The sequence below is a fragment of the Pectinophora gossypiella genome, chromosome 1 (genome assembly GCF_024362695.1).
Source record: "Pectinophora gossypiella chromosome 1, ilPecGoss1.1, whole genome shotgun sequence".
Taxonomy (NCBI): Eukaryota; Metazoa; Arthropoda; class Insecta; order Lepidoptera; family Gelechiidae; genus Pectinophora; species Pectinophora gossypiella.
In genome coordinates, this window is record NC_065404.1 from 9,633,970 (window position 1) to 9,656,827 (window position 22,858).

The 22,858-nt window shown below is 41.4% G+C and overlaps 2 protein-coding genes across 3 annotated transcripts; one reads left to right on the top strand and one right to left on the bottom strand.

Annotated features, from left to right (window-relative positions):
* Nucleotides 1-1,167: 1,167 nt before the first annotated feature.
* On the top strand, nucleotides 1,168-2,602 carry LOC126368041 (thioredoxin reductase-like selenoprotein T homolog CG3887). Its single transcript, XM_050011903.1, has 3 exons — nucleotides 1,168-1,537; nucleotides 1,671-1,800; nucleotides 1,884-2,602. Exons 1-3 carry the CDS (start codon nucleotides 1,368-1,370, stop codon nucleotides 2,202-2,204), a joined length of 621 nt encoding a protein of 206 aa, XP_049867860.1. The 5' UTR covers nucleotides 1,168-1,367; the 3' UTR covers nucleotides 2,205-2,602.
* Nucleotides 2,603-2,787: 185 nt separating this feature from the next.
* On the bottom strand, nucleotides 2,788-22,854 carry LOC126368007 (WD repeat-containing protein 35). Of its 2 annotated transcripts, XM_050011858.1 has the most exons (23): nucleotides 22,576-22,854; nucleotides 22,409-22,490; nucleotides 22,213-22,324; nucleotides 21,990-22,129; nucleotides 21,780-21,882; nucleotides 21,287-21,447; nucleotides 20,934-21,081; nucleotides 20,711-20,841; nucleotides 19,970-20,173; nucleotides 19,526-19,640; nucleotides 18,071-18,184; nucleotides 17,531-17,750; nucleotides 17,052-17,277; nucleotides 16,479-16,648; nucleotides 15,970-16,185; nucleotides 15,545-15,688; nucleotides 15,093-15,216; nucleotides 14,880-15,008; nucleotides 14,648-14,741; nucleotides 14,038-14,213; nucleotides 13,313-13,399; nucleotides 13,125-13,234; nucleotides 2,788-3,243 (listed from the first exon to the last, which is right to left on the bottom strand). In XM_050011858.1, exons 2-23 carry the CDS (start codon nucleotides 22,430-22,432, stop codon nucleotides 3,072-3,074), a joined length of 3,120 nt encoding a protein of 1,039 aa, XP_049867815.1. In that variant the 5' UTR covers nucleotides 22,433-22,490; nucleotides 22,576-22,854; the 3' UTR covers nucleotides 2,788-3,071. The 2 variants fall into 2 exon arrangements, with proteins under 2 accessions (XP_049867815.1, XP_049867805.1); XM_050011848.1 differs by having other exon boundaries at nucleotides 22,409-22,854.
* Between the last annotated feature and the right edge of the window lie 4 nt (nucleotides 22,855-22,858).

Sequence of the window (22,858 nt, forward strand, 5' to 3'; positions counted from 1 at the left end):
GCGGAAGTAACTTATTTTTTCAATAAGTTCGAGTTAGGTTCGAGACCACAAATCTCGTATTTGAATTGAACTACGAGAGTATTATAATAATACTTGAGAATAATTCTCAAGGACTTGCCAAGGACCAAGTGGTCTTTGATTATTCATAAATAGGTACTCTCCAAGAGTAAAAACGATAACTTTGACGATAACCGACGTTTTATTTTTCCTCAGACTCCTTGATTTGCAAAGGGAAAGTGAGCACCAAGTGAGCACAGACCAAAGACCTTGTCCTTGTACAGACCAAGTAGAGATGCTACGCAAAAGTGAGTGAAATGTGACTGTGGGTAAGTTCAAAATATACAATTTGCAGTCAAAAGTGGAAGTATTTAATTATAACTAACTTTATCGATTATTTTAGATATGAATCTGTCGTACTATTTTTATATTAGATTTTTAGTTATAAGCTAACAAACCTTACAAATAATTGTTTTGTAGTATATTATGTTGATGTTAACGTAGAAAGTACTACATTAGTAATATTATGAACGTTTCACTTAGCCTTCAATCCAGGGCTGCCAGATGTACGATTTAAATCGTACTCGTACGATTTTTTGGCATTTCTACTCATGTACGATCGCAAGACTACGATCGTACGGAAAACGTACGATTTTTCAGTACCTGGCAACATTTCGTAATAAAACAAATGTGTTACTCCGGCAGCTTTGATTTTTTTCAACGTTGCAGGCATGTTTTAATCACAAGTGCAGAAGCAATTAAAAAAGATTATGATTTAGATGACGCCATTCTATCGGAACTGGACTGTCTTGAACCTACCAATGCTGTTTCCAGTAATTACAGTAAAAAGTACCGACGTTACTGCCACTCATGATACTGGTTCCAAGAATAATCAAACCCGAGGACATGCAAGTGATGCAGGCGATAGGTGACGAATAGCGCAGTTTTCCGAATAAAAAAATAAAGAAAATTAACCTCAGAAAATTAGTATAAGTCTAATAAATAGTTTTATTGCATTATTTTTCTGATTCTTAACGAATTATTCTCATTTTTCATAAAAACTTTGAACTTTTAAGTTGTACTATCTTTTCATTTCAAAATTTCCTTGGAATACGATTTTTTTGTAGTTGACGTACGATCATGCCTTTTTTTCATCTGGCAGCCCTGCTTCAATCGGCCTCGGCGAACGATCAGCAATTTCGTTTTCGTTCTCGAAGTCATCACGTTCTTATCAATTTGTTGTCGGTTAATCGGTTGTCTTGTCTTATCTATAAGAAACTACGAAGATATTTGTAGTTTAAGTAGTTAGTTGTATTTAACTTTTGAAGAAAGTAAAATTTATTCAGAAGATCGACAAGTGTGTTTCGAAAATGTCTTTGACAAGTAATTTCTGTATATCTATCAGTTTAGTAGTTTTTATAATTACGTGTATCATTTTATCTGCCGACAATTATGTACGAGCAAATGAGAATGATGCAGACGCATCGAGTATTTCCAAAATTGGACAAGGGATGGGCCATATTATGAACATTTATTACTGGTATGTTTACATGAAAGAAACACACAAACACAAGTCACACGATTTTTCTTACTATTGTATTTCAACTAATTAGAATGCAACCAATGTCATACAACCAACTTAATAATCAAGTGATTTCACCTTCAATTTTCAGCTACTCCTGTGGGTACAGAAAAGTGTTTGAGGATTATGCTGGCATCATTCAGCAAAAGTACCCAGAAATATCTGTTATTGGAGCAAACTATGATCCACCAGGCGTCAACATGTACTTGTCGCGGATGATTGTAAGTCTCATTGTAGATTGAATAACTGTTTGTACTTATAGTATAGCTGAAACTTGTAGGTCTAATTGAATTTGTGTTTGCAGGGTTTCAGCAAGATGATTTTAATTATGTGCATCCTGAGTGGGGTCAATATATTTGCTTGGCTCAACAAACCACAACCAGCATGGTGGAGCTGGTGCCTGGAGAACAAACTATATGCCTGCATGATGATGTTCTTCATGGCTAACATGATAGAAGGACAACTGGTCTCATCTGGTGCATTTGAGATATCCCTCAACAACATTCCACTTTGGTCCAAGTTGGAAACAGGAAGAATACCGCAACCTCCGGAGTTGTTCCAAATAATTGACAATACTCTGCAGTTTTCGAAAATTGATATGCCTACTAATAATTTTGCGCAATAATAAGTTAATTTAAAATATATATTAGAATACATTTGAGGGACTGCGGTTTATGGATAACATTGGAGTCATTGCATCAATTAATATGCATGACTGTGCTGAACTGTAATTTTGTGTTGGTTTTTTAATGTTGATAAAGTAATGTAGGAATTGTTATCCTCTTTTAAGTTAATGACATTAAGGCAGTACAAACACCCTATTTGTGTTAATAATCATCATGTCACATTATTATTGCATTTACAGTACATATATGTTCAGCACATTTTTAAAACCATTTATATGATTGTTTACTCATTGCCTACTTATAGAAAATTCTCTAGTCAGATGAATTAACTTCTGTAATAACATCAGACTCAAACGTTTTAAGAAACTGGTTCAAAATTAAAGGTTTAGATTATATATTTTTTGGAGTTTGTTTTAAAGGTGTTACATCAGTGTTACATAGTTCCATCATACAGCATGATGGAACTATATGCTCTGATAACTTATTGTCATGCAGATCATCATATCCATCATCTTCTCTGCATTCTCTATAGAGATAATAGATTGTGAGTTGTCTGTATTTAGAAATGAAACTGAATTATTTTCTTCACTACTTTTATTTTCTTAACCCTTACAAGGTAGGTGTGTCTTGGACGGAATTGTTGGAATATTATTATTTTTTAGCAACTATATGATAGACAACATATGTGAGATCATGGGTAGTGGTGTCGATTCAGCACAATACAATCTTATTTCAGTTTGACAGCTCTAGTGCTGTCCTTCAGCTATGATAAGTGAAAGATAGGGACAAAGCTAGTTTTAGATCTGTGAAATTAAGTTGATATTGGCCAGAATCGGCACCAGTATAAGAGTATAATTATTTAGGTGTTAGGAGAGCTGCGCATGACACATAGGACAGGAGTGCCGCAACACGAGCTCGTGGTGGTGCGCGCGCGCGCCGCAGGCGGGGCAGCTCCAGACGGCGAGCGGCGCCAGCAGCGCGCGCGCCGACACCGCGCAGCCGGGGAACTGCGACGCGCACGCGCCGCACGACGCCGACCTGGTCAGTTACACGCCATGATGAATTAATCTCCATGGGGCCGATCGCACTTTCGACGCGCTTTACGACCATAGATCGAACAAAAAGAGCGGCCTGGATTATCCACCCCCGTTTCGGCTCACTTTAGTCTATATAAGGTCTAAGCTCGACGACTGAACAAGCTGATCCCAAAAATAATACAACCGCAATTTACTTGAAGTGTGTATTTCTTACAGATGGTACAAAAAATCGTCGGGTTTCTTCTCGTCGCGGGCGAAGCCCGCGGCGGGGAGACATCCTCGGGGCTGAGCCCCCTTGATGTGGCTTCAGTCGCCGCCCGCAAAGACGGGCGTGGCGCGGGGTTTGGGACACGGCGGGCGAGAACGCCCCTCCGTGAGCCCGATGTTGGAACGTCCGTGGTGCCGCCAGCGAGGTCGAGCCCACCGGGTGGTTCCCCGTTGGGGGAGGCCCAGTGAGCGCCCGTCAGCTGGCGGTGGTGTCATATCCGGGGAGCTGCTCCGTCGCCGGGGCAGCTGGTGTCGGGTCGGCTGGAGGGGGGGAGAGGACTGCTTCCACTGCCACTGGAAGCGTCAACTCATCCCCCAGGGGGGTGGCCACGATCCTGACTACTCGACGAGGAGTAGTGGATGTGGGCAGCCCCGGTCCAGTCCGGTGTTGGTAGTCAGTGCCCACCGGTGAGTTGGCCTAGCAGGGATGCCAGGCCTCCCACGATGATGGGCACTGGGTCAGTCCTTGTGCGAATGGCCGCCAGGATGTCGTGGAGCAGCTGGATAGACTGCTCCAACACTTCCAACTTCTCGTTGGCGGAATCTGCGGTTGCCTCCGTTCGGGGCCTCGCCTTCTTCCCCTTTGGAGGGGCGGCGGCTGCTAACTTCGATGTCGAGGGTTGCAGGAGGATGGGTTCCACGGCGGTGTCCACGGCGGTGGGCTCGGCGGTGGTGGTGTCAGTGCGGGCGGGCTTCGTCCTCTTGCGGACCCGCTTCGGCCTCTGCGGCTTGGGCCCATCTGGGCCGTTCGCTGCGGCCATGAGCGAGTTCTGTGCGGTCGGCTCGCTAGAGGGATCCACCACCACGGTGGAGGATGCTGGTGCGGTTCTTCTCGATGTCCTAGTCAGGGGCGCAGTGCCCGCCCTTGTGTTGCGCAGCTCGCGCAGTTTGACTGGACACGAAGGGCTGTTTGCCGGGTGCGTCCCCCCGCAGTTTGCGCAGGTTGCCGGGACCTCCCGGGGGCGCAGACAGTCTTTGGCCGCGTGGCTCCCGCCACAGCGGACACAGGCAGCAGGACGATGGCAATTATGGCTGCTGTGCCTAAATTGCTGGCAGCGGTGGCATTGGGCTGCACCTCTTCGCCCTCTCCACGCCTCGACTTTGACGCCGGGCATACAGAGAAGGTCGGAGATCTCGTAGACCTGCTGGAAGCCCAGAGTCCTACGGATCTCCACGAAGTAAATGCAGCCCGATCTTCCCTCTCTAGCCTGGATGGGGCGGATGTAGTTGGGTTCAAAGCCGCGGGCCCGCAGCTCCTCCTCCAACTCGGCGATGTCGGTATCGAACGGGAGGCCTCGAATGGCCAGTTTCAGCGAGCGCTCCGCCGGTGGGGCGTACGCGAACCAGGAGAGTCCCGTGGCTCTCTCCAGGGTGGTGAGGTACCGCTGGTAGAGCCGGAACTCTTCCTCGGTCCTCGCCAGGAAGCGTACGCCCTTCCCGTAGGGGCGCGCGTTCGGGGCGTGGCCCAGCGTCTCCCGCAGTTGGCGGAAGTGGTGCGGCCAGTTCGGCAGCTGGTCCACCACTATGGGCGGGATTTTCCTGCTCGCTGGGGCGAGCGGCGGCTGCTGGGTGGTCTTCTTTGACGGCGGCGATGGCGTGGGCGTCGTCCGGAGGGACTGGCGCGGCGGCGCGTGCGGCGGCGAAGCCGGATTGGTGTTCAACACCGCCGCGTATGATCGCGGCGGCGTTGTCTCCATGTCCAGCAGGGGCATGGAGAGTGCAGTCGGCGGGGTAGTCCTCGCGCGGGGTTGCGGTGAGGGTCGTTCCGGCGGCGTGGAGGTCCTCTTTGCCGCGGCCTCTGTTCCCGGAAGTTGGGGCAGGGGCAGCGGGAAAGCGGGCGGCCGATGGATAGTGCCACTGAATGGCGGTGCTGATGTTGGCGTCATGGCTGCGATTGCAGTGGCGGCGGTGATTGCAGTCGTGGCGCAGGTGCGCACAAACACGCGCGACCTGCGCTTTGACACTCCGGCCGTTGGGGGAGCCATGCTCACCCCGTTTGGGCTGCTTGCGTGCGAGGTTTGGCGGTCCGCCTGGCAGAGCACGCGTTATCACACCCTCCCCGGTGAGACCCGCTGGTGGGAGGCCGGGGGTGGATAGGGTGATAACGGTGATACCGTTTGGAGCCGCGGTATCAGGAGGGTATTTTAATAAAATACCCCCCCCTGCCTCAACGTCGATGGCTGCAGTGTGGGTAGACGTGAGAACTACCTCCGAGCACTCGGCAAGACAGAGCGGTCCGGTACAAAAAAAACAATGGAAACGGAAGGTCATAATATTGCCGGTAAATCTTGACACCGCGATGCAGAAAATGTAGTAATCGGTACAGCGACATCTAGCGGATTTTAAAAACAATACATTGCACCGCGTATACGCGTATGATGCGGTTAAACATTCCGCCCACCAAGGACAAATCATAAATTTTCCTTAATTCCGCCCACCATGATAAAACTTTAAAACATGAAAACACAACAAGAGTCACTAATTACTTGGTGAGAAAGATAATGACCTTCATAAATAATATAAAGAACAATATAGACTTTACTAACAATGTGGACAATGTTATTACTAAATGAAACAGAACGAAAAATAGTGAATTTTTCACTAATTCTAAAAACAAACATAAAACAATTCCAATAATATAAAACAATGTTAAAACATTTAGTTGCATCCAACACTTAGGTAACTAGATAAAGATAAAAAATAAAAACTTAACTATCAAGTGACAGGCAAAAAGCACAGTTTTGAAACGGGTCGTTTAAAAAGGTGCCCCTTGCTTCTCAGAGAAACTACTCGCGTAATTCCGTCCAATCCAGCATGTTTCTCAATTATTATTCCGTACAACCAAATTCAAAAAAAAATTCAAAAATTCAAAAATATCTTTATTCAGTAGGTAACATAGTTACACTTTGAATCGTCAATTTTACATAACGAACGTCTCATCCGCCTAAAACTACTGCAGCTTCTCACAACCTGTATAGCCGGGGAAAAGAAGCTGCAAGAAAAACCTCGGCACAGGGCCCTAGACGTTCTTTAAAAAAATAAAAATAAACATAAAACATAAAATATTGGTATACAATTGAGTAATTTAGCTGCCTAATATCAGTTCTCAGACAGTTAATCCCATGCATTCATATCTTCTAAATAATCACTAACTTTATAATAACCTTTTTTGTAAAGTTTTTGTTTAACTACTGTCTTAAAACAGTTGAAAGGCAAATTCTGAATGTCAATGGGAATCTTATTGTAAAAACGTATACATTGCCCCTTAAAAGATTTAGTAATCTTATGTAATCGACTGACTTGTAAAGCAAGTTTATTTTTGTTCCTGGTATTAACAATGTGCCGATCGCTATTTTTTGCAAATAATCCTATATGTGTACCACTTAGAAGGCGGCAAATCATCTTCCATGACTAACACTACATCTCCTATTTGTGGTTCATCAGGGCTTTTATGATTCCATTTGTAGCGATGGTGAAATTGGGTTAAGTATTCACGCGACCAGCGTCGCCAAAAGTCCTGTGTCATTCTCTGGGTAAGTTGCCACCTTCGGAGACTACTAATATTAGAGTCCTGATAGCTAACATCTGGCGCCAACACCAGAGGTTCTCCAACTAGAAAATGGCCTGGTGTGAGTGGAGCCGGATCACCTGGCGTTTCACTAATTTTTGATATCGGTCTCGAGTTAAGGCAAGCCTCAATTTGAGACAAAATGGTTGTCAGTTCTTCGAAGGTCAAGGTGGAATTGCCGATTACACGCTTGAGGTGATATTTGGTGGATTTCACGCCGGCCTCCCATAATCCTCCAAAGTTTGGAGCGCGGGGCGGAATGAAATGCCAGTTGGTGTTGTTGTTGGCAAGTATTGAGGCAATCTCCGTGGCCAAACTCGACTTCTCCTCATTGAACAGCGATTTTAATTCGCGTGCAGAACCCACAAAGTTTGTGCCATTGTCGCTCCATAGCTCTGCACAGTGACCACGACGAGCAACAAAACGTCTAAAGGCGGCCATGAAGCCTTGCACTGTTAGGTCGCTTACAAGCTCCAGGTGAATGGCACGCGTGGTCATACATATGAAGAGGCATATATATCCTTTATAAGAGCGGTTACCTCGTCCTTTGGAAGTTCTAATCTGGATGGGTCCTGCATAGTCAACCCCACTCTTGAAGAAAGGTCGACAAACAGTAACCCTTGATGATGGCAGTTGTCCCATGAGCTGATGCTTAACGCGAGCAGAATAACGAATACAGTGGATGCATTTCTTAACATAAGTTTTGACCAACTGTTTCGCTCCAACTATCCAAAACTTGGTACGTAAATAGTTAAGCATCAACTGGGGACCGCCATGCAAAGTCCTTTCATGAGCATTAGCGACAAGCAAATCAGTGAAATGAGATTTCTTCGGGATAACTACGGGATGCTTCATCTCTTCACTGATTTGAGCATGCATCAGCCTGCCGCCGACTCTCAAGATTCCGTCTTCGTCAACGAAAGGATTCAACGAGGTAAGTATACTTTTTTTACTAATGTTTCTTTTTTCTTTCAGGTTTTGCAGCTCTTCGTGGAAGTATTTATCTTGATTTATCTTTATACATATCTTTAAACTTTCTTGAATTTCTAAACTTTCTACCCAAGGACTAACTTTTTCTTTTCTAATTAATTTTCCAAATCTTTTGCAGAGAGCCACAACACGGATGAGTTTTCTAAATGATGAGCACCTTTCTACGAGCTCTTCAAGTGAATTTTTATCTTCACTGGTGTAAGTATTTACTAAACAAACCTTACTTTCCTTTGCTTCCAATTGTGTTTCTTTCACAACTCCCTTTTTATACTTGATTTCCTTTTCTTTCAGCCAGGATGGACCTTCTCTCCATAGTGTTTCACCTTCAAGATCTTTTGACCCACGGGACGCGCAATCTGCAGGATTATCTTTCGTCGATACATGTGACCACTGTCCAGGATCTAATGATGTTACAATTTCAGACACACGGTTTGCAACATAAGTCTTCCATCTGTTGGGTCGACTGTTCAGCCAGGCAAGAACTACAGACGAGTCCGTCCAAGCGCGAGCTTGTGATTTATCCAATCCCATTACCTTGGCAACTTCAATTAGCAATCGCGTTAACAGGACTGCTCCACACAATTCCAATCTTGGAATCGATATTTGCTTAATTGGGGCCACTTTGGTTTTCGAAGTGATCAGTGTGACATGTACGTGGCCATAATTATCTACAACTCGTAAAAAGACAACCGCAGCATAGGCATCATTAGATGCGTCGCTAAATCCGTGCAGTTCGCGAACAACATCATCGTCGCTAGTATGGATCCATCGTGGAAGTCTAAAGGTGGTAAGTTGATTCAAGTTATTTCGGTAAGTTAACCAGTCCTTCAGTAATTGAGGTGGAAGCTCATCATCCCACTCAATTCCCGATAGCCACAATTTCTGTATGAAAATCTTGGCTGAGATTATTACTGGCGCTAACCATCCAAGAGGATCAAACAACCGTGATATATCCGATAACACTCTTCTTTTAGTTACAGGTGTCTTCAGGGGTGGAAGCTGCACTGCGTACTCAAACTCGTCGGTTCGTCGGTTCCAGGTAAGTCCCAGTATTTTCATCACCGTATCTAGTTTTAGTTTCCCTTTGATTGTTTGATCTTCCATGTTTATTTCTTTTAATAATTCCTCATTATTACTACTCCATTTTTGAAGTTCTAATCCTCCTCCCTTCAGTAATTCTGTCAGTTCTGTATAAATTTGTCTTCCTTCTTCTACAGATTTGCAACCCGTCATTAGATCATCCATGTAGAATTCCTTTAGAACTCTTTCAGTAGCCAGCGGATAATCTTTACCATCGTCATATGCCAGTTGATGTAGACTTCGAACTGCCAAGTATGGCGCCGAAGCTGTACCGAAGGTAACCCGCAATAATCTCAGATGTTGCATTTCTTCATGGGGATTTTTACGCCACAGCAGACGTTGGAAGTCGACGTCTTTGTGATCTACAAGTATCTGTCGATACATCTTGACAATATCTGCTACTAAGCAGATAGGATAATCACGCCAACGCATGATGATATGACGTAGATCATTTTGAAGAGTTGGACCAACCAATAAGTCGTCGTTCAACGACACGCCATTGGACCCACGCGACGAAGCATCGAAGACAACACGGAGTTTGGTGGTATCTTTGTCCTCCCGAACTACAGGATGGTGAGGTAAGTAAACAACTTCTGGTTTATTACGCTGATTTTCGGGTATGATCTCCATGTGTCCCAATTCGAGGTATTCGTTTATAACATTCGTGTACTGTTGTTTCAGATTACTGTCGTTAGCGAGTCTCTTCTCAAGCTGATGAAATCTTTTTTGGGCTATAGCCTTTGTATCGCCATCTTTACAACGAGGATCTTCGGTTTTGAATGGTAAACTAACAATATAGCGTCCAGCTCTGTCTCTTTTGGTAGTTGCTGTGAATATCTGTTCACATCTTTCTTCTTCTTCACTGAATGCAGGTTTAGCATCAGCAACTACTGGATCTGACTCCAACTCCCAAAACTTCTTCAGGAAATCGTTGTCATTGCTGTAGTGAACGTGATTGCACCTAATGGTACTGGCTGACGACTTGGATGTTTGTATAGGTCCAGATAGAATCCAACCCAGTTTGGTATTTTGGGCAACTGGTGCACCGGGTGGACCCTTGATTATGCCTTCCATTAAAATCTGGCCGTATACGTCTGCTCCGAGGAGCAAATCAATTTTATTTGGATTCCCAAACGACGGATCTGCCAAAGTAATATCTGCAAACTCGGACCATAACTCAATCACGACCCTTTTTTCAGGGAGAACTGAGGTGAGCTTGGGCAGCACAAATGCTTGAATGCTACAACTAAAGTTATCGTGAAGTGACTGGATCTGAAGAGAAACCCTCGCTTTGGAGGCAATAGAGTGATCCTGTTCACTTCCCAATCCCATGATACAACTTTTGTGTTGTACTTTCTTTAGCCCGAGAAGTTGTACGGCAGATTCCGTGATGAGTGATGCTTGAGATCCCTGATCGACCAAGCATCTCAGAGTAACAAAACCATTCGTTTTGTCTTTAGCATTAACTAATGCTGTAGCGAGTAATACTTGCTCGCTTGTAGTCGCAAAACAAGTTGTGACTTGGTTTGTAGCTTCTTGCGGTGTGTCTGACACTGACGATGTTGCTACTACAACACCGTTCTCAGCTGACGCAGAAGAATCAGTTGAGTGAACTTCGTTTTTGGGGTGCAGCAGTGAGTGATGTTTCTTTTTGCATATACGACACCTAGTGGATTGACGGCATGAAAAAGCAGAGTGACCAAGAGTTAAACAATTGAAACATAGATTGTTGGATTGCACGAAATTACGTCGAACATCAGTATCGTCTTTCGCAAACTTTTTACAATTGAACAGACGATGGTTTTCAGTACAATAAATACAAGTTAATGTAGTGGTGACATGATGAACTTTTGGATTCATTTGAGTAACATTTTGTTTTTGAGGTACAGTGTTTCTTGACATCTTTGGATCCATGAATTCTAGGGCGCGAGATCTTACATTCAAAAAAGTTTTGAATGTCTTAAGTGTGGGTAAGTCATTAGTAGACTCATTGATTTTTAATTCCCATTGCTTCCTAGATTCATTATCCAACTTTAAACAAAGAATATAAATTACGATTACATCCCATGTGCTTACATCTATGCCTAGATTATTTAACGCATGAAGACATTCGTTTGTGTTGTCCAATAGTTCCCTTAGTGCGGCTGCAGACTCTATTGTAATGTTTTTCTGACTCATGAACTACTTCAAAATACAGTTAGACAGGTAACGTTTATTGTCATATCTCTCTTTTAATTGTTTCCAACACTGTTCATAATTTTCATTTGTAATTGGTATATGACGCAAAAGTTGTTCGGCTTCACCAGTTAGAAGGCTCTTTAAATAGTGTAACTTTTGTACGTCCTCTAGTGCCTTGTTATTGTCTACTAAAGATACAAATAGGTCTTTGAAACTTGTCCATTCGGCGTACTTTCCTGAGAACGAAGGTATGGATATTTTGGGCAACTTCAAACTCTGTTCTTTCGCAGTGACACTCTGACCAGACTGTTTTTGTTTACAGCCATCCGCTTTTCCTTCAAGAACAGCAATTCTTTCCCTCAGCTCATATTTGTACTCCGTGTATAACTCCTCACAGTTTTGGTAAGCATCAGACGTCATATACTCGGAAGCCTTTAGTTCCTCTCTATCCGAATCTTGTACAAGTTGGGTGTGTGTTAAAGTAAATTGGCTCCATAGTTCGTTCAAAGTCTCTAATCTCGTCTTAAGATACGACTGTGAAATTAGTCGCTCTTTCGGTGATTTTTTAAAGTTTGATCTAGCCTTTTTTATTCTGTCAAATAGGTCGCTTTGAACACAGATACGTGACTCCATCTTAGTTATGTTTAAAAAATATGTTTTCTATAAGAATCGTTTGTTTCACACCACAGCACACAAGTTCCAGAGTAAGTAAACTTTCAGTATCGAAAAATATTACAAGTCCACAAATTTTATCATCGAAATTTTCTAAGTGTTTGAAGAACGTTCACAGTCTATGTAAAATCGGGCATGGATTCCCCGTCTCGTCGTTTTTTTGTAAATTATTCTAAGTCCATGCAAAGTTAACTGAATTTTTTCTAAGTTCCAAATTTTACGATAAATTGCACTAAGTTATTTCTTGATTGATTCACTACGTTATAAAAGGTAAAATGTACTCACAGTTTTATGTCACTCACTCACACTAATACAAGTTGTCACTTTGATACCGCATCCAATGTCCACTTCAGCGCACTGGTGATCCTCGGATGATGATGATGGTCCTCCTGTAGTTTGCTTCCTCAACTCCTTCCCGCCAGGGATGAAGACACCATCAGCAACAAACCGTCACTGTGTCGGCGCCGCCGTGTGGACACAAGCCGTCAAAAAATCCTATGGGCCGTATACTTCCGACTCCGAAGGACCAATGAACAAGCTGATCCCAAAAATAATACAACCGCAATTTACTTGAAGTGTGTATTTCTTACAGATGGTACAAAAAAAACAATGGAAACGGAAGGTCATAATATTGCCGGTAAATCTTGACACCGCGATGCAGAAAATGTAGTAATCGGTACAGCGACATCTAGCGGATTTTAAAAACAATACATTGCACCGCGTATACGCGTATGATGCGGTTAAACAACGACTGTCTGTCTGGCTCGCACACACGGGGTAACAGAACACGGCATCTGTGTAAAAACGAGATTTTTGTATGGAATATCCAGACCACGCCCAGTGTGCGCGCTCCCATAGTACTTGTCATCTTCTTATCGTGTGGGTTGTGAGGTGGAATACCAGCCTCATCAACCCTGGTGTCAGAGTTATGATTGAGCCACCAAAGGCCCCATGTTGGGCTAGATTAAGTTAGTAAGTACTTGAAAGGTTGGGATCGTTCATATTATGTTCGCATGAGGCGAATTCGTTAACGCGTCCAAAGTGCAACCGGCCAAAAGTCAGAAATTGAATAATGACGTCAGAAATCGAAATATAGTAATTTTAATACTGAAGTGTCCGTAACTTACCACTCAGGAATGCTGACATGACAATTTGGGCAATCTATCTTGTTGCCTTTGGAGTCTTTTGGTTTGCATCTTGAGAATATTTCTATGGCCAGATTTTCAAAAGCATTTTGCTGAAAATGTTTAATCAGTGTTATTAAATTATGAAAAAACAATAGAAACTAATTTACAATAGAAGAATAATAACGTACATCTAGAGCCTCCAATTTAATAAACGCTTTCGAACACAAGTCGAAAGCTCTTGCTTGGACGGCTATGGCCGCAATAGTACACCATGTCTGAAAAGAACAATTCAATTCAATATCTCAAACTATTTTATGTTTATAATGTATAAATAGTGGCGAGGCTACAGACATCGCTGCAGCCGTGCCGGAATATTTATCGAAATCCTCAATCAACACCATAGTGTCACGGGAAAGAAAAATCTCCCATGACTCAACTGGTGGTACCAAGCAGTAGTGCCTAGGGAAACAAAGGCACACAAAAGGTACGCGTGCCAAGATAAGGTAGAAGGCGTGCCAAGATAAGGGAGAAGGCGTGCCAAGATAAGGGAGAAGGCGTGCCAAGATAAGGGAGAAGGCGTGCCAAGATAAGGGAGAAGGCGGGCTCTTGAACTGGGATTCAGTGGGAAATATTTTGCACTTTGGGTCTGGAGCCGGCACTACCCGTGTAAACTAACTAAGTAGGTATACTGCAACATGCTGCCCTATTGATTGGATGTGAGGTAAGACGATATTATAGTGAGGTAGAAATAGGAAAAAGTTGATTGACCGAAACTCAATCTCATTTTACTTTTCGAATTTTATTGAATACGACGACGTTATACTATTTCGATACAAACAAAACAAACTTTCGTTTGGAGGTTTTTAAGAAGTATCTCGTTTGAGTACTCGTGTGTGGGTACTGTGCTAGTGACCTGCACGTGTTGCGCGGGGTGCAGGAGGTCGGCGTCGGCGCGCAGGCGCGCGGCGGCGCGCAGCGCGGCGTCGGCGCGCGGGGGCCGCGCCAGCGCGCGCGCCGCCGCCAGCCACAGCCAGTGCTGCGCCGCCGCCAGCTTGAAGCTGCGCAGCGCCTCGCGACTTGATGACCCTTCTGTTCAAACATAAAACTTGCTATTTTTGTATTATCATTCCATTTGCATGATGAAACTCGGCTTTACCGATGGGAGCCACCGAACAGGGTCTTTCTCGCTTTCGCGCACGCTATGCACGTCATCGCTCCGCTTTGGTGGGAAAATACGTTTACTATCCAATGGTATCTGCAGCGGTCGACACGGATAACACTTGTATGAAAATCAGTTGTTGTTTAAAGCTTATGAGACGCCCTTTGCCAAATCGGTAACAATTTGCGATAGTAGGTAAGTATTAAAAACGATAGTTTAAAGTTGTAAGTTTTAATTGATTGGCATTCAAATTCAAAAATATCTTTATTCAGTAGGTAGGTAACATAACTTTGAATCGTCAATTTTTACATAACGAACATCTCATCCGCCTAAAACTACTGCAGTTTCATTAAAAATAACGTACCGACAGTGCTTTGGCTGTAAATGTGTCCAGCTAAAATGTATAGTTTCTTGATTCGTAATGGTGATGATTTCTTCGACGCCTCCAAATTGGCTAGCTAAAAGGAAACATAAGTTTTTAATTAAAAGACGTTTTGGGCCAGGCGGCGCATGCCTTTCGAAAGATTTCTCGTATTTGTTCTCATATTTATAAATAACAAAACATGTTATAACTCGAATAACTTTTTTATATTTACTTGAAACGCCATTGCAGCCGCTTGTAGCATTCTCCCGCTCTCTTTTAACTGCAAAATGCTTTGAATGGATGGGGTTTGAGTTAACCCATCACTTATATCGTCTACGACGCTTTGCCGCCCAGATGCTTCCTAAAAATATTCAAAATGCTGTACCATAATGAAGTCGGTTAAAAATAAATTCTGTAGACTAGGTATGGTAAATTCACAACCCACCTTAGATATTCTAGGAGATCCCATTATAAGTTTGGCTAACGATTCATTGTCCTCTAAAGCCATGTAACATTTTTTTAAGCCCTCTGTGTTATTTGACATTGTGTAATATTCAAGGGCACTAGTCCTAAAAATAAATAACAAAGATTAGAAAACATTTCTTTTTGAATTTTGGTGGAATCCGTAATGGCTCAGTGGTCGCACGCTCGACGTTTATCTAAGTTTGCGTAAAGTTCGAATCTAACTTTTCACTAAATATATGAACGCACATGTACTCGTATAGAAGTGGTTTCGGAAGCGGAATTTTTTGTAATGTTCAAGTTTGTATGTAGCCGCTTACATGGTAACAATACCGCATGATCCCGATAACACTTCTTGAGAGTATCGAAATTACGTATGAGGAAATTATATTTATTTATTTATTATATAACATAAACACTAGGAAATGTATATACCAGTTCTGCCTATCGATGTAATAATCCCCAATGTTGCTGTACGCCTGCTTGACTTGAGCCTCGGTGGTACTCGGGGACATCTTCAGAAGCTCTACTATCCTGAACCAGTGCCCCAAACGTTTACGTAGAGCGATCGCCAAATCGCTAGACAAAAAAATATATATTGTAGGGCATCCAACATTGAACGAATGGTTATGGACGTATGTAAACGCTATGTGGAGTTAATATGGCCATTAACTGAATCTGAGACCAAAGAAGAAAATATCGTATTATTTTTGGATTGACTAGTACGCCACCAGTATTTTAACGTATAAAGGCAGACAGACATCGAAATTATTCCTTTTAATCAAATTGAATGACTTCTTGCTTCAACGTGAGTACAACGAATGACACAAAGAAAATGAAGATGAAGGAATAATTCTAACCGTCTGTCCTCATTATGGTATATCTTCTCAGCAGCATCAAAGTCTTTGAAGTAAGCGAGGATCTCTGCTTTCTTCAACGCATTGGAGTGCAAGGCGTTGAGGCGGTTCACGAATCGAATGCCCGCGTAGTCGTTGCGTCTTACGAACGCAGCCTCCGCTGTCTCCAACGCGTTCTCCGCTTCGAAGTTTTTCAAAGCTGCTTCAGCTAGCAGTAACCTGGAATTTATGCTTGATGTACTTACGTATCTTCCGATAAAACAACATTTTTATGCGTGGTCGTGGTGAAAACTGGAAATAGATACATTTCCACTAATGCTTAAGTATAATGCTTATCCCAGAGGCTGCCCTCTTTAATCGAAGATTACAGTAGTGTCTTTATGTATAAGAAGAGAGTGTTAATCTACTTGTATATACATAAATTCTATTAGACGCCTGGTCTGTTTTATTTCAACACAAGATACATAGAGATAGTAGGCATAAAACTATTGATTATGTTCGAAGTAACTTACCACAGCTGCGGGTGTGGGTTGTCTTTGATGAAATTCTCAGCGTCTTTCAGGCCGACCTTCTCAATAAGTTGCCTCGTGTCTCTCAGGGACTTCACCTCCACCCGAACGATGTGTTGAGGCGTGCATTTATCGGTTACGTTGTCCAGTAGCGCTGTAGTGATTTCTAATTCCTACAAGAAAATTTTATATTTTGTAATTCTGGATACAAAATATAACTCATATTGCCAGAGCGCTCTAGCAACTCAGTAGGTACTCTAACATGTTGAGGGCGACATCCCACACGAAAAGGTAAGATGACGTCACTTACACAAACTATACAATACAACAGTCTAACAGGTTTTATAACAATTAAGGACACATTCGTTATAAATAATAATGCGAGTTCTATTTTATTTGACACCGAATGTTGTGCTAGCTGTAACTTGGAACATAGTCAAGACTGGAGTTGCTTACTTAGTTATTTTTTTATACACTGTACCTATTGTTACTGTTACAATTTTGAAGTTGGAATTCGGAAGGTGATCAAAGTAACTCTGTTATAAAACCAAGCGCAAACTCGATAAAATTGTTTACCTTGAACTTGCACAAGTATCCCTGCATATTGAGCGGTTCTTCAGGTTCCGTGTCCCTCATGACATAAAGCCTAGCCTTTTCAGCGACTGCCAACATCTGCGGGTTGTCGGAGGCCCACAACGCGCTCCACACGTCCTTCCGCAAGGCTTGGCCAATACTGATGTTGTTAGCCATGTCCGTGTCCAATAGGTACAAGTTACCCGGCTGGTCGATTACGTAGAACTTGCTGAAAGACGTACTTGATGGTATCAATTTAATGTATCTGATATCTCCTATCCGTGATGCAAGTATGAAAAGCTATGGTAAGTGATTAGAACGTCAAAAATACAACCAAACATCAAGTATAATTAATGTATGTATAATTTCATTGGGTTAGAGATGTTTACCTAACTGCATATAGTTGCGTAAAACGCTTATGAGTTCACATTTGATTTGATCCGAAATATGCATTATGGTAATGGTACAAAGTTTATTCTTACCTAGAATTGGAGTTCAGGCCCAACCTATACGGTTTAGAGTTCATATTGATAGAAGTGACTTTCTTGAAATTGACCATGGAAAACAGCAGTATAGTGCCCGAGTCTCGGCCCACAAGCAGGTGGCTATCAGAACAGGTGATACAACATATTGTGTCATCTTGAAAACCGCCTTCGGAAGTTATCGGAGACCCGTCGGCATAGTAGGCAAGTTCCGTGCTTCCTAAGAAAAGCAATGTTGAAAACAAGGAAATTACTTTTCGAGTGACTAGTTCGGTAATAAAATGAAACTACATAGAATTTACTGTTTAGATTATTATGGTAAACGTGTAAATTACCGAAGCGGTTTCCGACTGTCTGGATGACTAATAACGACTTAGAAGTACAGTTATGAAGACATTTGGCCTTTAATAACTGTGACGACACATAGGTAATTAGTTAACTAACGTAGGTATAACCGGCATTATAAGTCTTCACTATATCTTATAAGAAGATTAAATGTAGTCAGCTATAACGGTAGGTATATAGAACGAATAAACTCACGCGGCCTGGATGGTGTAGAAAACTTCCAAATGATGAAGGATTCTTTCGACGCAGCCACTGCCACGGCCTTGCTGTTGATTGCTACATACGCCACCGGTATCGTTATTGGTTTAGCTGTAATAATCACGAAATACTAGAACATCCACCCATACTTCAAATATGGACGACGATGCGGCTCAACATCACGGTGATCTAGCAGAAAAGTCGGTGAGGCGTGGGTACTTAGTTCCTTGGTTTAACCCTAATTGGTTTATAGTCCTGAGCTTATACTAGAACATCGAGATATCAGACGAGGCCGTAGAAGATCGTAACTTATCAACAGAGTTAAGGAATGGAAGTGAATAACGAATGAAAGGACTGAAGTAGATTTCGTTGGCCGATTAAGTTAATTATTGGCTATAGCGCCTCCGACCCGCAATTGGGTAGTTTCCTAGGTCAAAGATAAATTATGAAATTCTGATTACTAAATAAAGACAGATCTAAAGGTAATAAACATACATAAACTCAGGCTAAACTTTTCTTTTTTCTATTTAACTTATTTATGAATTTTAATAAAGAAAAATGTAATAATAAGTGCAATATTTTATTACGTTTTTCTGTAACGTCACATGTTGCTTTTTCATACAAACCCCATAGTAATTTCGTGTTTTGAGGTTTAGTAAAAAGTAAGTGATTTGACTAGATGGAAACTACCCTATTGAACTTATGATAGATACGGCACGGCCGAAGGGGTTCTTATGGGTTAGTAAAAGGTGACGGTGCAAGAAAACATCGCAATACGATATCAGGTGCATTACTTTGCAAAAGACATGCGAACTTTCGCACTAACTGTACTTTATTACCCCACCTATTAATGAAACGCATAATCGCATAAATACTGTCGATGTCGTTCGTTCATAATGTGTGTTTAAATCCACGTTCTACCTAGAGCTCTGTCTTCGAACGTTCGATCGAAGCGATCCTTCAAAACATAAAAAAAGTATCGACCAATAAACATCAAAGCTACACCTAGTCCAAGGTCAATGCTGAGAATGCACAGCTATAGATTCGCTACAAGGACTATCATTGATTATAGACCAATAACGCGGCTGACTGTACGCGTTTCTTTTTAATGTCATACGAATATCACCTTGACCACATGCAGTGTTTTCTCACGCATAAAAGTCTTAGAATATTATATGCTGCGTATTTATCTCTACATGTAGAAATCGACTGGTACCTGAATGATATTCGGTAGGAGGGATTGGTAACTTGTCCATATACTATAGAGTTCATCATATTTATTTTTAAATACAAACAAGTAGTACCCGTATGTTTCTGACTACTTGAAGAACTGCCAATCTCATTAAAGATTATAGACGTGAGTAATAGTATATACATACTAACAGTCCTCACATTTATACAAAAAAAGTGAGTCCTTAACATGAAAATTTCGATCGTTGTTTGTGAACTTACCATCGCACTGGATACCCTGCTGGTTGGATATTATAAGCATGCTCGGTGTGGCTATGACACAATACTCTTCCACTCCGCACATGTCAATCACATCGGGAATGTGGTTTATCCAAGACTGAAACAAGTTTATTCATTATTACCACAACCCACAATTTTTTATATTATGTTCAAAATAACAGGAACGTCCTAGAGTTGTTGCTCTGCCTATTCCGGTAGAGATACGGGCGTGTTATCGTAATTATGAATTTCTGTAGACATACAAACGAGTACATGGTGGCAGAAAAATGATTGAGTATTACAAAATGCTATTTCCACCAACAGTCTGTGTTAACTAGTAGTGTTTACTTGTCAATAATTTCCTAATACCTAAGCACGGGTGAGTGCTATAAAATAAAAAACCTAATAAAATATATTTATAAAATGAAATAGAATGATTCATCTCACCTGATGAGTAACGGTATCCCAAAAAGTGACCGTCTCAGTACTGGAAACGAAAGCGAGTGTGTTTCCATAGAAGGCATATTTGTGATCAGGCTTGACATTCGCGAAGTATATGAAGGAGTCAATAGCAATAGCAAGCCTTAACGACCGTCGTTCCCATGACAACGCGCGCATCGACCCTCCTGGCACACGTAAGGTCCTTAGATGCTAAAACATTTGTAAATTTTCTTCATGAGGATTTATTTCAGTGGCGGCTCTAGCAAAATATTTAGGTGATGCAAGACCTCGAAGTGGCACCCCTCAGCCTTTTAAAATAAAAAACGTTGTTTACGGCCACCCGGTATGAACAATCTAACCCTATGATGTTAGCTTGCAACCAGGGTGAGCCAACCTTGGTTGATTTTGGAGCCCCCTCTATTTCGGCACCCGGTGCGGTGGCACACCTCGCACCGCCCTATGGTCGCCACTGATTGATTTATATATTACAGTACCATCCATCACACAGATACAATTTGACTTACACAATACAATAAGTAGATATTATTTACCAAAAGATACTGACATTAAAGATTTACTATTGTGTCTGGAAATATGGGCCTTACGAGGTTTAATTAAACACAACAAATTTTTACAGTCAATGAATAAAGATGTGCAAATATTGTTGTGCTTCTTTTCGTTATATTATAGTCATAAATCGACTAAATAGACAATAATCATCAAAAATAATGCCATGCTAGATCAAACCTCTCCATATGCGCTGAAGAACTGTACGACGTTGGTTTGTTCAGTGGTAGTCCCTGCCGCGGCTAGTACCGAGCCATTGTGGTTCCAGTGACAAGCAATTGCTGACATATTGGTTTCCACTACTACACTATCTGAGGAAGCACAAGTTAGAAGATTGAAGAATACATATTTCATTATATTAACACTAGTTATCTACCCAGACTGCAGCACAGATAATGTGTACCTTCTTCAATGCAGTTTTTCATGAGCAAAATTATGCCGCTTTTGTAGCATATCGCCAAAACAGGTCTGTTAACTGGTGCCCTTCCAGGATACCAATCCATTGACACCACATCCATTGATCCTGCTAGACTTTGAACTGTGACTGGCATCTATAATTCAGACAAGTGTGAAGGAAACATTAAGAGCGAATTAATATAAAATAATATTATATAAGAGTGTTATCTGTCTTCATAGTATTTAAAGTATAATCATAATACATATGACTCCGATGGTTGAAAGGTTAATTCCAATAAGACCACATGTGTACTTATAACTAATAGTAGTAGAAAAATTAAACAAACATTCAAATCTCACCATAAAATTACCCTGATCATCATATAAATGAAGTTCTCCATTGCACAATGCAAAGAGTAGCAATGAGTTGTCAGGAGACCACTGAACAGCTGACAGACCTGGGCCTTTGATGTCCTTGCCCCACACCCGGGACCCATCCACACCGCCTACTATTACTGCCCCTGGACATATAAACCTTTTGAAATATTTCAAGAAAGAAGGTTGCTTGGAAGAAATGTCTCCTATGCTTTTCCGATTTGTTTCCATCACAAAAAAGCAGTATTTTGCAATAACAAAATTGTGGACCTCCCAGTAAGCAATTTGATAAGCTCATGTTGGGAGTGACCACACAGCTTCTGCTACTTTTGGCTAGATACTCATATAATTGAAAAACAATAATTCTAACACACTCTAAAAATTCCATTTATTTCTAAAAAAATAGTATTGTATTTCTGTGAGACATATAAATAGTATTAGTAGCTTTTAACACAGTATATTTATAACAGTCGCTCACCATCCTCATATGCAATGCAGATTTTCTGTCCATCAGAGCCCCATGCCATACCAGTGACTGTTGACTTATTCCTGTTGTTTATCATCTCCTCATACCAGGAACCCTGAAACATCAACATATAAGGATTTATGTTATTATATCAGTAGTCAATCCTATATCTTTCTTTCATCATTATACCTATATTATTATTTTAAATTGTAGAGATATTACCTTATATAGCATCCATACTATGATGACACCATGTTCATCACTTGTAGTTAATTTTTGGAACACTTCATTCCACACAGCTACTCTTAATTCTCCTGTATGTCCTTCCAAACTAAGGTTCATTGATAAATTTCCACCTCCACCTTTAACATTAGAAATAAGTCTTTCAAAATGATTTTTTTCCTTTGTATGAAAATAATAGTTCAGTGAATGATCTCTTAAGTACCTGACTCCAGTTTTAAAACTTTTAACATTCCTTCCTCTCCACCAACTGCTATATATCCCGAAGAGTGATTCCATGCTATACAAGTAACATTGGCCTGCTTTGGAATAGCGATCTAAAATAAAAAAAGAAATATGTTTTTACCAAAGTCACCATAGTAACCACAACAAAACTATCTTTTATTTTCTAGTTTTCTTACCTTTTTACTCATATAAATAAACATATTCGTATCGTTTTAGTGTCTTCTATTTAATTAAAAAGTGTATTATCAAACCAAATGCCTAAAAGCGAAATACTTTACTTACAAAGACCGGTTGTTAGATAACTTAATGAAAAAGTTTTATACATTATTTAGAACAATGTTACCTAGAATAAAGAATGGTTTTCTACATGCAAGATTATCGTACAATAGAGATTAAAGTATTATCATAAGACTTTTACATAGTTTTTCTTTAAATATACATTTTTTCAAAACATTTACAACAACAACAAACAACTCCGCTTGACTCCGAAACACGAACGAAGGTCCGGCCCACGCAGCTGTCTGTTTTGGTCTGTTTTATGGTCAAAATAGATTCGATTTACTTGCTTTTCTTATTGTGTAAGAAAAAAATTAAAAAGAGAATAGCTGAATATAATGTAGCGCTAT

Coding starts and splice junctions, on each gene's coding strand:
- LOC126368041 (XM_050011903.1), top strand. CDS start 1,368: ATGTCTTTGACAAGTAATTTCTGTATATCTATCAGTTTAGTAGTTTTT. Junction 1,538..1,670: donor ATTATGAACATTTATTACTG/GTATGTTTACAT, acceptor TTCAATTTTCAG/CTACTCCTGTGGGTACAGAA. Junction 1,801..1,883: donor TGTACTTGTCGCGGATGATT/GTAAGTCTCATT, acceptor TTGTGTTTGCAG/GGTTTCAGCAAGATGATTTT.
- LOC126368007 (XM_050011858.1), bottom strand. CDS start 22,432: ATGTTTATTTATATGAGTAAAAAG. Junction 22,325..22,408: donor TTATTTATATGAGTAAAAAG/GTAAGAAAACTA, acceptor TTTTTATTTTAG/ATCGCTATTCCAAAGCAGGC. Junction 19,641..19,969: donor GGGATACCGTTACTCATCAG/GTGAGATGAATC, acceptor AACTTGTTTCAG/TCTTGGATAAACCACATTCC.